The sequence below is a fragment of the Cinclus cinclus genome, chromosome 5 (assembly GCF_963662255.1).
Source record: "Cinclus cinclus chromosome 5, bCinCin1.1, whole genome shotgun sequence".
Lineage (NCBI taxonomy): Eukaryota > Metazoa > Chordata > Aves > Passeriformes > Cinclidae > Cinclus > Cinclus cinclus.
This window is the reverse complement of record NC_085050.1, coordinates 12,052,291-12,066,345: the sequence shown is the minus strand read 5'-3', so window position 1 is coordinate 12,066,345 and position 14,055 is coordinate 12,052,291. Positions and strand designations below refer to the sequence as shown.

Below are 14,055 nucleotides of genomic sequence, written 5' to 3'. Positions count from 1 at the left end.
CAGTTCAGGTATCTCTGCACCTACAGCTCAATTTTCCCAACAGCTGGAAAATTTTCAGAACCCTTGTTGCATCCTTGTACAAGGGAGGGATGACAATAATCAATCTGCATCCAAACTCAGCAAGAGGTTACATAACCCTGGATGCAGACTGATTACTGTCATCCCTCCCTTGTACAAGGATGCAACAAAAAGGATAAAACAGTATTTAAAACTGAATAAAGTAAAATTTATAAAATCCAATGAAATCATATTAGTACACTTCCAGTAAAGAACCAGCCAGGCACTGATTTCAAAAGGCAAATTTCTGTAATTTGTAGCAGCTTTGGTTTCTGTGGCTATACTGCAAACTCCAGGTTGCAAGCCACATCTCTGTTAAGTCAGAGGAATCAAAGGCAAAATGCAAGCAGCATGATGGTGGATGCATGCCTGGAAATACTACTCTACTTTCACTAATAGAGACATTTCAGTAACACAGGCTTAGAAGACTCAGCTTGTGGTTTAGCCAAAATGACAATATTGCTCCATTAAAAAAAAAAAGGTTAATGGCATTCCCACACAAAACACATGAAGGACGAGTGGCCAGCATGTGTTTTAACAGCAATCCATCTACATTAAGTGCCATTCACATTAATATTGTGCCCCTTGTAAAGGAGCACTGAAATAAATGGAAATCCTTAGGCTGAGCTCAGTGAGCCCTGGATTGCAGTCTCGGAGCTATCATTTTTATACTGGAGGCAACATTTCAGCACAGTAATGATTTCTCATAAATTTGAGAGTTAGACATGGGAGTAACCTCAGCAATACAAAGAAAGAAAATTAATCTGAGATGTACAGAAGTTCCCCACTGCACTTAATTGCCAGGTCCAAATTGCCTTCCCTAAGTAGCCAAAATGTGTGCACTTCCTCATTTGATTTAACTTGTCTTTCAAGCTACCCCAAGTGCTGATGAGAAATGGACTGTGTCACTCTACAATTACATAGTGCCTTTCACAGATTCTGTTTTTTATTTTTTGTGGTTTTTTTGTTTGTTTGTTTTTTGGGTTTTTTTTTTGTTGTTGTTTTGGTTTGGGTTTTTTTTGTTGTTGTTTTTGTTTGGTTGGGGTTTTTTGTTTTGTTTTGTTTGGTTTTTTTTAAGTCCCAGCTGCCTTTTTAGTTGCAAAAAACATAGACTGAGAATGTCTGTATTTTCTCTCTATTGGGCAGTGATGCAACCTAGATGAAGTGGACTTCTTCATCCAAGCCTTCTGTCCTCTCCAATTCACCCACAGCACTAGTCAGACATTCACAGTCCTGAACCAACATCTTGGATGGCTTCAAATCCTCAAGAAACTTTGTGAAATGGGGAAAAATCTAGCAGGAAAAGAACTTTTGTGACAAATTTTATCATTCAGATAACGATGACCACATTCTTCATTCAGGTGTCAAACTGCAGAACTCATGTTCTTGTTGCCTAAATAACTAAGTAAAGAGCCCATCCATATAAATGTACTGTTTTACAGACAGCAACACCAAGAAGATCAATTAATCTAGCTGCAAAATATGCACCTTGCCATGCTACTCTACTTGTGAAAATACAGGAATGTACTAATCAGGGGGGTTAGAAATCACCTTAACAGTTCCTGTGACACTCTCTTATTGGATTTACATTCACCAGCAAATCCAAGAAAACAATTTGATAATTTTAGCACAAAGCAGACAAAGAAGGATTTGCTAAGCTGCTTAGAGCCTGGCCTTGAAATGTTGGAAAGGTTCAGGTTGATGTACATTCAGGGGATAGGCACCATATCTGACATGAACCATGTTTTGAATCTCTGAAGCCATCTTATGATCAAGAAGGCATCTCATTCTACAGCAAAATTTAGCATGGGAAATATTTTATCAATCTCACAGAGGGAAGAATCAATATTGTTTCATTTTATCATTATTTTAAGAAGATTCTCATCACTGTTAAGACACAGGTATGTAAGATCTTCAGTAGTGTGAACAGCATAGCTATGTTACATGTATAAATTTAAACAAAAATGAATATAAACTGACTTGCCTTTAGCTATTATTCAAATCACTAAAGTGATGGATAAACACATTCTTTTCTTTGGCTTTTTAGAAATCTAATGCATTTTAACAGCTGTTTAAAAGCCTGTAGTGTTTTAAAAATACAATTTGCATAGGCAATTGTCAAATGCATTACTCAAGCTGGATCTGCTACTGAAAGGGGTGTGCATTCAGAAATCCAAATGTTCCCTTTAATCTCCTATTTCTAGAATGTGATTTTGCGTAATGGTCATAAGGAAACAAAAATGCCACTGCAATAGCATTAGTTTAAGCTGGTTTTGTTGACATCTTATTTTATTTCATGAATGAAAACTTCATGTAAATTTCAGCCAGTTGCCTACGATATAAATAAGTTTGGAAGGATTGTACCTTTCTGATTCTCACCATGATTTTGCTGCAAAGCAGGTAAAAATTCCATTCTTTGTTCTGTTCTGTCTCAATCTTTATAATCCAATTAATAGTTACTGATGTAGGAGAATTGTTTTTAATCTTTATTATGCATCTGTAGTTTCTTTATTTGCCTTTCTAAGGAGAACGAACCTTTTAGCAGCTGCACTGATGCATTTCTCAGCATATGTATTCAGTCACATTTGTAGTAGTAAACCAGTGAATTTTATAAATGCATTCAGCCCAAAATAACTATCTGTTATAATCTGATACAAATTACTACATGCATGTAGCAATTTTTAGTAAATTTGATTCATCTTTTTTAACACTGATAATCTATGCATGCAATGTATGCAACAACATACATTGCCATCTAACAGAAGAGTATCAACAGTCCTATTGCTTTTCATTAGGGAAAACCAATAATTTAAGTCAGAGTTATATTTACACAGAATGGCTCTGCTAAGTCTGTGTGAGCTCAGAAGACAAAACACATTCAACATCTTAAAACAGACTCTTTGACAGCAGAGATACATTATCAGACAAAAAAAAAAAAGACAACTAGATGCATAATGTAATATATATCTAGCATTAAATTTAGATTATTTTAAATAACAAATTACCATGTAGGTAATTAAAATTATGTATGTATGCATTGTGCATATGAAAATACACTTATCCTTAACTTCTGTAATAAACTTCACATACTTTCTTTTTTAGAATTCCCTTTCTTCATCTCCCACTTGCTTCTCCTAAGTAACAGGGTGTTCAGGATTTCAGCACTCAAATTTCAGGTAGGAGTTTTCTTGATACTAATATTATTGCAAGGCATACAGGTGCTCTTACTCTGAGTAGAACCTCAATCACATCTTGTTTAGGACAAGGAGAGCAGACCTTTCAGAGGTATACTTTTAGGTATTACAGCAGTCCTGCTATCACCTCTTATTCAGACAAGTAGCATCACTAAAGCAAGAAGCAAAGCAGACACAGTTAAGACTATATAAAGAGAACATACACAGGGAAACACTATAAGATGAACATACAGAAATTACTAAACTTAGCTTTCATCTACCATGCACGTAAGCTATGGGAAATTATAGAAGTTTATTTTGATATTGTCATTATAGCAGCACTGACACACTGAAAGACTCCATGTTCACTCCTGCATGACAAATCAATACCATGGGTCAGCTATGATTAGCCTAGTCATGATGTGCTTGATGAATATTGATGACAGTTATACAGCTGTGATATATCAGATGCTTTTAAGAGCAATTCATGAATATAAAAATCACATTATCAACAGTAATCTATTACATTTTAAACAACAAAGTACAGATCATTAATACTAAGGAAAAAAACAAAAATCAGTGGCTACCTTATGCAGCCCTCTTCATATTGTATGCAAACAGCTAGCACCTTAACATTTGAGATTCAATGTAAAAACATTAAGCCATTAAATCTATGTAGACTGGGAGGAAAAATTACCTGAGCCTCCCCAGCTAAGGTTCACAGTAATACTTCTACCTAATTTCTAAAGGGTGTGACACAGCTGTGAGTTTTTGACTGAGCCAGACTCGCTGGCACAAGGCAACATGGCAGAGAAGGGGCTGTCTTTAACATTAACAAAGCATTGTGCCAGAGAGGACAGATTTAAGATAACACCTCCTTATGCCTATCAGTGAGGTACACTGAGCACAGCATCCTCCCTCCCTCCCTCTCTCCCTCCCTCAAAAGCCTTCCTGTCAAACATTAAACATTAACAATACTCCTTGGAGAGAAATAAACACCAAGCACGCCCCCTCTCCAAACAAACATCTATTATAAATGGCTGAGACAATATGATCATACAGATATGGTGACATCCAACCCTATGGATTTGTAAACAAACTACTCTCCCAGCATGGAAAAATTGTTCATATACAAGAGAGCAGGAAGAACTCATGGAGCAATGGCATTTATTTTGGCCTTTAAGCCGGAAGAACTGTGCCCTCAGAAAAAACTGCTGGTCAGAAAAAGAACTAAGAAGCTTAGTGAAAAAAGTTATTTTGTTGTTTTTCAATTTCAAGTGATATTTTGAATTTCAGGATGAAAAAAGACACTGATGCTTCTGACTTTTCCTCGGTGTCCATGAAAAGCAGCGTCCAAGGCATCACACCAGCAGTGAATCCTTCTCCGTGGAGTGGCACATGGTGGTCAGTACCTGCTCTCTCCTAAAACTTTGCCTTCTTCTAGTAAAACATGCAAATAAAGTGGTAATTTCTGCTCTTCTTACTGTTGAATAATCCAATCTGGTCTTGGGAGTAAATGCCCTAGTTCAAAGAAAACAGTTAAAATTTTTACAGCTATATTCCAACTATTTCAAGCTGGAATTGGATGAGTTCAGCAGTTCATACATATCTTATATTCAGATTTAGAACTGAACTAATGATTCCTTTTACTCTGCAAAACTCAGCTTCATCCAAGATTATTCTAACTAAAGTTAGAATAAAATACACTTATCTTAGTACTACAATACAATTTACGGAAAAAAATTTTTGATGACACAATAAACTAACCAATCTTTTATCTTTCTTTTTTTCTAATAATTTTATACAAAGATAAGACTGCTCTGGGAAATTACTGGACTACATTAATAAAATCTGTCTTTTATATACCTTCTGACTGGCAGCAGCCATTTTTGGAACTGAGTGTGTGTCAATCTGCTATCCTTCAAGGATTTTCTATCTTCTCTTTAGATTAAAAATAACTTCAGATTAAATCAGAATAAATTACATTTTTATTATAAATTTTCTTCATGTTTGAATACTGCCAACAGTGCAATTTGAATAAATCTATCCTAATTTAAAGCCTGCTTCTCCTGACTTACCCCAGTTTCAAACTCCAGAAGCAGCTACAGTAAACCCAACAGGAATATATTTCGGTTTTTAATTTGTTTGATTTATATAAAGCATAAGTTGACATTTAAATTGTTACTAGTTTTAGAAGACAAGATGATTACAGTATATTTTTAAGGTGAACTAACCATGATGCTGTGTGCATTTTCTGGGATTTTTGGGGCTGCTGTTGGTTTTTTGTTTGGGTTCTTTTTTGGGGTGGAGGATTTGAGCTTGCTTAATTAGGAAGTCGATATCACTACTTCAGAAACATGTTGTATTGCTCTGTTTAAAATATCTTTTCTCAGAGATGGATTTTATAGCTACACAACACATTTTTCTCTCCCTCGAGAGATGATTTAAAGTATATGCATAAAAAATTACTCTTCTTAAGAGAACCTGCTAGTAATGACCTTCTTGTTTTCAAAAAAAAAAAAACCCAGTAAAGTCATGCCACTGCATTGACTAGAGCAAAAATGTTACTTTTAAATGAAGCCCTGCTAAAAATAAACCAGACATTGATTTCCAAAAGGTTGTAATAGCAGTGTAGCACAATGAGACTTTTTTGATGGCAATATCCGCACATGCCCTATTGCTGGAAGCAAATATCACAAGCTGCTTATGGCAGATTTTAATTAACATGTTTTCCCTCCTCCAAATAGAGAGGATGGTGTAAATCAGAGCACCCTCTCTGACTCAGAGGGAGTACTGCCAGCATGCTTCAGCTGAGGATCTGTTCCCCAGACCTGCATGTTGCACTCTGGGTTTAATAAAAGTGTTGTGTGCCTTAGCAAGCAGATCTAATCACAAAGTCTGTCTAATTTGGCTCCACAGAGGCCTGGTTTCCTTAATGCACAATGGGTATACATGAGTGGTTCCATTTATATACTAATGAACAATAATAATGTGAGGCTATATATACCCAAGAAGAACAGACCTACCAATGTAATACAGAGCCTAACTTCCTAAAATATATTTATTTCACTAGAACAACATCAATACCCAGTGGCCAAGAACTCAAGCTTTACGTCTGGACAAAGAAGAACAGAAGAACACATAAAGCAGCACAGGCTCACACCTGGTCAGCCATTTATGATTTCCTTATGCCCATCCCTGTCCCTTGCAGACAGTCATTCCTCAGAAAGGACATTTACCAGCTCTGTAAAACCAGCACCTCACACACTACGTCCTCAGAGTTCCTGCATGAAGCATTTAATATGTAATAAAGCCCTGCATACCAACCTATATAATTAATATGTAATAAAGCCCTGCATACCAACTATAGCTTTCACCACATGCCTTACCACTTCTGCAGCCTGCATGTACGGTCAAGGAGCACTTACAGGCCAAAAGAGGGAACTCCTTCTTCATCACCAGATCTCCTTGAACCCCCACTCTATGACAGAAACTTGGACTCAGGGAAGATTGTTGCCAGCCTGCCAGATAAGCAGAGTTGTTCTCGTGAAGCCCTTGAATCAGGCAGACCAGAAGGTAATAAAAGCAAAGAAACAGGCCTTCTGAAGTGATTGAACTTCCACACTTCAATCTGGAGTCTTTAGTACATGGTTTCTGTTTCAGGGAAAGTTTGAGAGTGTTTGCAACAAGGAGATCTGTATTAAGCCTTGCAGGTCCATCATGTTGCCCTATCATTCTCTGTAACCTCCACTTCAGCAGAGGAAGAAGTGTTGCACATACTCTAGAGGCATTGCAGACTGTAAAATCTGGCCAGGTCCAGACTACTGTTTTGCCAGAACAAAGTGCAGTGGGTGCTTGATGATGTCACAGCATCAGCAAAACTTCTCCTGGACATAACTATAAGAGGAAAGGAGGCTACTTATCAGATATGTACCCAGTGCAGCTTCATCCATTCATTAGGATTCTGCCAGCACAAGTGGGGTTTCATTTGTGTAACATTCGGCTTCTGTCATTTGCTAGTGAAATGAAAGTAATCCAGTGAGAATTAGCCCTCCAATATCCCAGGCAAATTAACTAGCATCTATGCCTTTGTTTTTCCTGTTTAATAGGGAATGTGTGTGGGGGGAGGACATGTGTGTGTGTTAAAAATAGATTACTAAAATGCTTAGATGCTTATTAAGCAGTGGAATTCAGTTTAACATGTCCTGCAGGGCTGTACCATTAGCATGGCTAATGAGATGGGCACAACATGAAACTCTAATGACATCCTACAAAATGGGTCTGGAGACAGGTACATAAACATCCATGGCTAATGAAGCTGTGTTTATGATGGCGTTTTTGTTTTCCTATGCACTCATCATATTTAACCTTATGTTGTGAAGCAATCTGTGAATACATGAACTGGACTAACAGAAGATGTTCTCCAGATGTGCATATAAAGTGCTCTAACTGATAGCAAGCAGGCCATGGAACAAATTGGAACAAAATCCAAATTAAACCCCACATACGCATAAAATATGGATTTTGAGTCCTCTGGAACAACTCTTTTGCTTTACAAATCTGCTCCTCCTTTTTCCTTTCCATTTGCCACTATTGCATGAGCTTCACTTAGAGACTCTGCCTATGTTCCCCAAAAATACACTCTAACAAGGGACACAAAATGTGTCAAACCACATTCCTGGTGAAAGCAAAGGACCAAACTATATCTAGTCTGATGTTAAAATCTGAAATTGTAAATTATTTAGATGTAGGGGCATTACTCAACACACAATGTCATTCATACCCATTAAATGTCATTGACAAACAATTTACCCAACTGAAAAGCACTGTGTTGTTCTGAGTGAAACACTAACAGTCTGGCTAGGAAATTGGACTGCCTGAGAGACTAACAAAGATCTCCATTCTCACTAATTTTCAGCTACACTAATAACATTGAACTAGTATCTTGTGGCTCCATCCTTATTTACCAAATTTAATATATTTACTTTACTCTCTCTTTCTGACATTTTTAGTGCCAGCTGGTACCTACCTTCTCCAGCTTTCTGTGCACCATTGCTGATGACTAAAAATAGGTAATGCCCTTCGAACAAGTTCATCTCCTGCTCTCAGTATTACACATTCCAAGCCAAGGGAACAGCGTCAAGGAGTAGAGAAACGAAACTTCTTGGAACACAGAGGTCAGGTCTAGCACTACCACCATAAGCCCTTCCCACCACTGCAGGATGACAGCACATGATCACAAGAGTACTGGGTCACATTACATCAGTTTCATCTATAGTCATCTACGAAGCCAACCTGAACAGAGAGAGGCTTGGACTAAAAAAGCAGTTCTTGCCTCAGCACCTGAATCAGCACCTGAAATAGCAACAGTGCTCTGGACACATCTGCATAGCACGTTTTGGTGTTTACAATGAGGGATTTCAAACTTGCACAGAACGTAGCCAAGCAGCCCTCGAGACCTAGGACATCTGCCTACAACTTCCAGAGTCTACTATAAAGGAGAACCAAAATCGTTGGAAACATTTATTTCAGCTGTAGTAATTAATTAACACCCCAAGACATGCAGGTCTCTTCTTTCACTGAATATTTACACAAAAACACTAGCAATGCTACCAATACTAAATAATTACCACACTTCTATATGCCAGGATCCTGCCAAATTCAGGTTGTCAGTAATTGTGCTTAAGGAAGCAGTTTGGACAGACAGGGCTTTCCTGAATGAATTTAAATGAGTGAAAGGTCATAAATTACCTCTTAAAAGACTTCCTGAGACTTCCTATTTTTTATTTTATTTAAAAGATTTCACAAATAGCTAAAACAAATGAAAAGGTGGGGGGGTGGGGGGGGAAAGAAAAAAACTGGATTCCTGTAACTACTGTTCCTGCCTTTACTCTTTTCATAGTTTTACACTCTAACAACCTTCCATTCTGACTTTTGCTACTTCAGGCCTTCAGCTTGCAACAAGCTCCCACGGGAGTCCTGTGGAAGACTGTGTGTTTGCTCGCACACAAAAGGTTGTGCAACAGCATCCTGTGGTGAGACAGTGACTTGTCCTGTGTGCGCACCATGCCCAGCACAACCAGGTCCTGACACCACACGGCTCCTGGCACGGGAGCTGTACAGAGACCAGACTGAACACAACTCCACGAGGTGAGGGTGAAGCGATGCTGTCGTACGGGCAGTGGCGGCAACCACACAGGTAACACCAACACCAAGGGGGAGCGGAGGGAACCGGGATTACCTGCTGGGCCTGCTGCAGCAGCTCCATCCGCTCGTGCAAGATCTGGCTGTCGAACTCACGGCTCTGCCTCAGGATCTGCCGCCGCACCTTCTCCACCGCCGCCCGCAAATCCTCCCGCTGCGCTTCCGTCAGCGACTCGCTCGCCCGCCGGCCCGGATCCTGCTGCAGGGCATTATACAGCGTGGCTTCCAGCTCCTGGATTTTCTAATGCAACCCAAATCACACACAGACAGGCTGACGTTTGAATCCAGCAAGCCAACGACCGACCAAGAGCTAGAGGAGAAGGCTTGCAAGCGAAGGCAAAGGAAGGAGGGCAGGATGGACACAGACAGGTAGACAGAAAGCAGCAAGCGTGAGCAGTGAGGAGCATTCCACACAGAGTGCACGCAGCCTCCCGGCACGGACTGACACCCGGGAGATGGGTCCTGTTCTAGCAAATCACTGATTCTCCATTTAAGAACGATTCAGAAGATAGGTCTGCATTCAATACCTGATAAAACTCCAAATCCTGATGCTGAACATTACAAATTCAATTAAAACTAACAGTTTTCCTTCAACTGCAGCTGAATTGTTAAGCCATCCTATAAAATAAAAAGACCATAGGAAAAATCGTGAACAAAAATCTCGCTCTCCTCTGTGGCCCTAGTGGCCAGATATCCATGGCTCAGTCTACATCACTGGCTTAGTCCCAAGCTGCCATAAGCAATGAAGGAAGGAACACTTGTATACACTAATCCCTCATCCGTCTCGTGCTGTCTGCCAGATTCCCAACATGATTCTCATGCACCGACCAAAACTGCAAAACTTTGCAAAGCAGAGAACACAGGAGAACTTCACATTCACATGGAGAACTGTACTCCCAGGAGGAAAGGAAGGAATCATGGCAGTGTTTCCTCAATTACTGGGGTTAGTATGATCCTATAAAAAACCAGCATCCAGACTAACAGTATTTGGATCAAGAGCATCTGACCACATCCCTTTGGCCTTCATAACACCTTTGTGAGGTAGGTAATTCCATCCATATTAGTGATGCATAAACAGCTGCACAGAGAGGTTAAATGGCTTGCCCAAGGTCACAGTGCTAGTGCCTAGTGCACACCAAGTGCCTGCTTGCTTTTATCTGTTATCTGTTCTGAGCACCAGACCATGTTTCTTCTCTGAAAACATTTTCCACATAAGAAACATTTACGGCATATAAATAGTGCTTCAGGCCACTATATTTTGGTTTCCCAAAGTCACACTATTAGCAAAGTTGTGCATGTAGCTTTACCAATTCCCGGATAATTCCTAATTGTTGTTTAGCCTGAGAAAAGGCAAGGTTGCAGCTTCCCTTTTGAAAGGAAGGGTAAGGTTGGATAGGAAGGTTGCGCAGGAAGGAATTGCATAGGAAGAACAGTCATTTCTGATTTAGGATAGGTTAGCAGCAGTAATACTTACAAATGCTTCAGGAAAAGAAATATTGGTAAAGTTCTAAAGTAATTTCTGGTGTATTTTAGCAGTCATGTTTTTTTTTTTAATACATAAACCAGCTTTTCCCATTCCAGATGTACCAACAAGATGTTTGCATATCACAGAATGAAAAATGCAATGCAAAAATGTTACACTTGTAAGTACTATAATCCATTTCCTAAACTTCTGTTTAAGAAATAGTTGATTCCTAGTCTGGCAGAAAAAAAAAAAAGATATAAAGTAAAAAAGTCCTATTTATAATTAAAAGAAAGAAGAAAAAAACAAACCCTGCATTTTATTAGATCTGTTCAAACAGGAAAATTTAATGACTGTTCTTTTCCTACCATGTATGCCTGGTCCAGAGCTTGCTTCCTGTAGTCGAGTTCTTCCTCTAAATAACCCTTCTGTTTACTGAACAGGTCCTGAGCAATAATAAAAACAAGGGAGTGTTTGTTCTTTATCCTAATTCATGAAGAATCATAAATGCCATCATTTTTATGCAAGCTTTCCACTTGAAAGCAAAAGAAAACCCATAACAAATGATCATGTTCATCCTAAGGCTATCTGAAATATCAAATTTACAATATTAGCACTTCAAATCTGTGTATTGTATTAAAAAGTTGCACCTAGAAAGCACTGACCTCTGCACCAGTGTACAAACCTGCCTGGACCTACAAAAGTGCAGCAAAAGGTGAGTGGGGATGTACATGCATGTGGTCCAAGAGCTGTAACTTACACAGGGCAAGCCAAAGGAGGGAAAAGAGAAACACAAAAGAGGGCACTTTATGGAAATATTCCATGAAAATACTACCATTAAGGAAATCATGGGGCAAGTCTTAATTGTTGCTGTCTAATCTGTTGTCCTAGGGAGGAAATCCAAACATGCAGGGCCACAGCTGGATTCTGCAGCACCAGCCCGTGCCCTGTCACTGAAGCTGAAATAACAACTTGGTTCTCAGCTTGTACAGACAGGAGGCTAATTTGAAACAGGTGAAGTGATGCCCAGAAAGGTTGAGTGACCAGCTAAAGAGCTGAAGAAGTTTTCAAAATACCTAAGATTTACAGGGATTGTTTACTTTTGTTCTTAAAAATCAAACTCCTCAACTTTCACAGTTATTATATATAAGCCCCACAGACTGGGGGTTCAGTGGAACTCAGTATCCAAAACATGATGTTTCAAGCAAATTGTGGACATTCAAATGGTTGCCTGATTAGTCAATCCTTTTGAGTGTTTTGAATCACAGAATCATGGAATGGTTTGGGCTGGAAGGGACCTCGAAGATCATCTTGATCCAACCCCCCTGCCATGGGTAGGGACACCTTCCCCTAGACCAGGTTTGATGATAGTGAGAAGAACATAAAATAGTTAATTAATTTTATAAGCTTTTCTTTCTAAGCAGATTCTTACACTCAAAAGAATTAGTAGTAGAACAAAAAGCAGAAAACCTCTTTGACTGGATTTAATATTTTCTATCATTCTTTTTTCTGATCAATAAACTTTTGCATTTCCTCAAAATATAGAATAAATGCCAAATTAAATACATAGGGTTCTTAAGATTGCAGCTTTTTAAAACAGTATTTAAAAATTCAAATATTGTTGCTTTGGTTAGTTTTATTGGATATGGGATTGCCTCAATGTCATTTACTTGGCCAAATTTTGCATCAGACATATATGTGGAATTCTGACAACTTTTCTGTTCATTGCCAGTGTAGAACTGGTGACAGTAGCAACATATAGTACCAGTATTAGAGAATTCAGAGAAATAAGGTGCTATTTGTTCTCTGTGTAAGTACAATATTTACAGTATTTTTTTTTTTTGGAAACCTGGAGTTCTTTTAATTACCTATTAATTAATATTGAAGGCAAACCTAAAGTTTAAGTCAGACCTTGATCTTGGGGCTGGAATTTGGTTGGGAACAGATAGGCATCTATTGCTATAGCCATTTTAGAGTCTTCTGCCCCAGCATGTTCTAAATATGCTATGGGTCTTGAAGGAAAATGGCCTCCAACAAGTCCTGCAGGATGCATTTTTCAGCCCTTTGTGGACATCTCCAGCACTCTGAGTTCAGAATTCTGAGTTCAGAACGCTGGAGGATGTGACATGGTATTAGACATCACCATTATGCAATTGAATCCCACCATGATTATCCAGGTGACTCATTTTCTGACATGGATGAATTTCAGCAACTGCAAGGCTGCTGTACAGGATGAAACACCACCATGCACTGTGAGTGCACAGCAAAGGACAGGCCTGGTCCTGACTTTCTTACAAGTGTCTGACACCACAGAGGTAGACTGACTTGTCTGAGACTATAAAATGGGTCAGAGCTACCACCAGACCCCAGAACACCAATGCAGCTGCCCTGATCATGTTACTTCCCAAAAGGGATAGTAAAGGCTGCCCACAGACAGCAAGAGGGGAGGAAAAAAGAATAAGACCTCAAACCCTTAACACGGGTTTCAAGGACAGCTAAACCAGTGCTCAGTCCTTCTAAAAGTATCATGCTAGAATATAATTTCTCAACTCAGTGAGTCAATCATTAGGGATGCAGATTCTCAGATTGCTGTGCTAAAAAAATAGATGCAAGGGCTATCCATAGTAAGACTTGAAAACATCACAGATAATAAGGGGGAATATATCAAGTTATAAACCCTCTATTTTTCCCCATTTTTCTTTACAAAAGAATCTTGTATTTCCCAAGCCTTTGTATTTTTCAATAACAAGACTTAAATGCTAAAAGGGGGAAGTATCTTATCTCTGTTAAAATACAACCAGTATGACAGGTTACACTCAACAGAGAACACAGTCTGAGCACTTCTATTTTTCTTTGTGGCTCAAACACACACTTCTTCAGTGGCCCTGGGCAAATCACTTAACCTCCCTGTCTCATTGTCCCATTCTTTAGGATGAAAGCAATGCTGCTCATTTATCTACCTGTAAAAGGTGTGGTGAGGATTAATCAGTGTTTTGAACACCATTTAAAGATGTGAAGCACAGCATGCATGGTAAGCCAATAAAACCAAACACTCCTAAAATTGTTCAACATATGGAAGGTCAGTTCATTCTTCAGGACAGAACTAATTTTTAAGGAAACATTCTGTCTTTAGGCATGAAGGCTGTGGGCCAAGAAAGG

General features: G+C 38.9%; 1 protein-coding gene across 1 annotated transcript in view; it reads right to left on the bottom strand.

The window, feature by feature from the left end:
- Positions 1 to 14,055, bottom strand: part of JAKMIP1 (janus kinase and microtubule interacting protein 1) — an 84,286-nt gene that overhangs the window by 9,205 nt on the left and 61,026 nt on the right. The window contains exons 18-19 of the mRNA XM_062492670.1: positions 11,265 to 11,342; positions 9,472 to 9,675 (exon numbers count right to left, since the gene is read on the bottom strand). Coding sequence (XP_062348654.1) covers positions 9,472 to 9,675; positions 11,265 to 11,342 — 282 coding nt within the window. The remainder of the gene's footprint in view (positions 1 to 9,471; positions 9,676 to 11,264; positions 11,343 to 14,055) is intronic.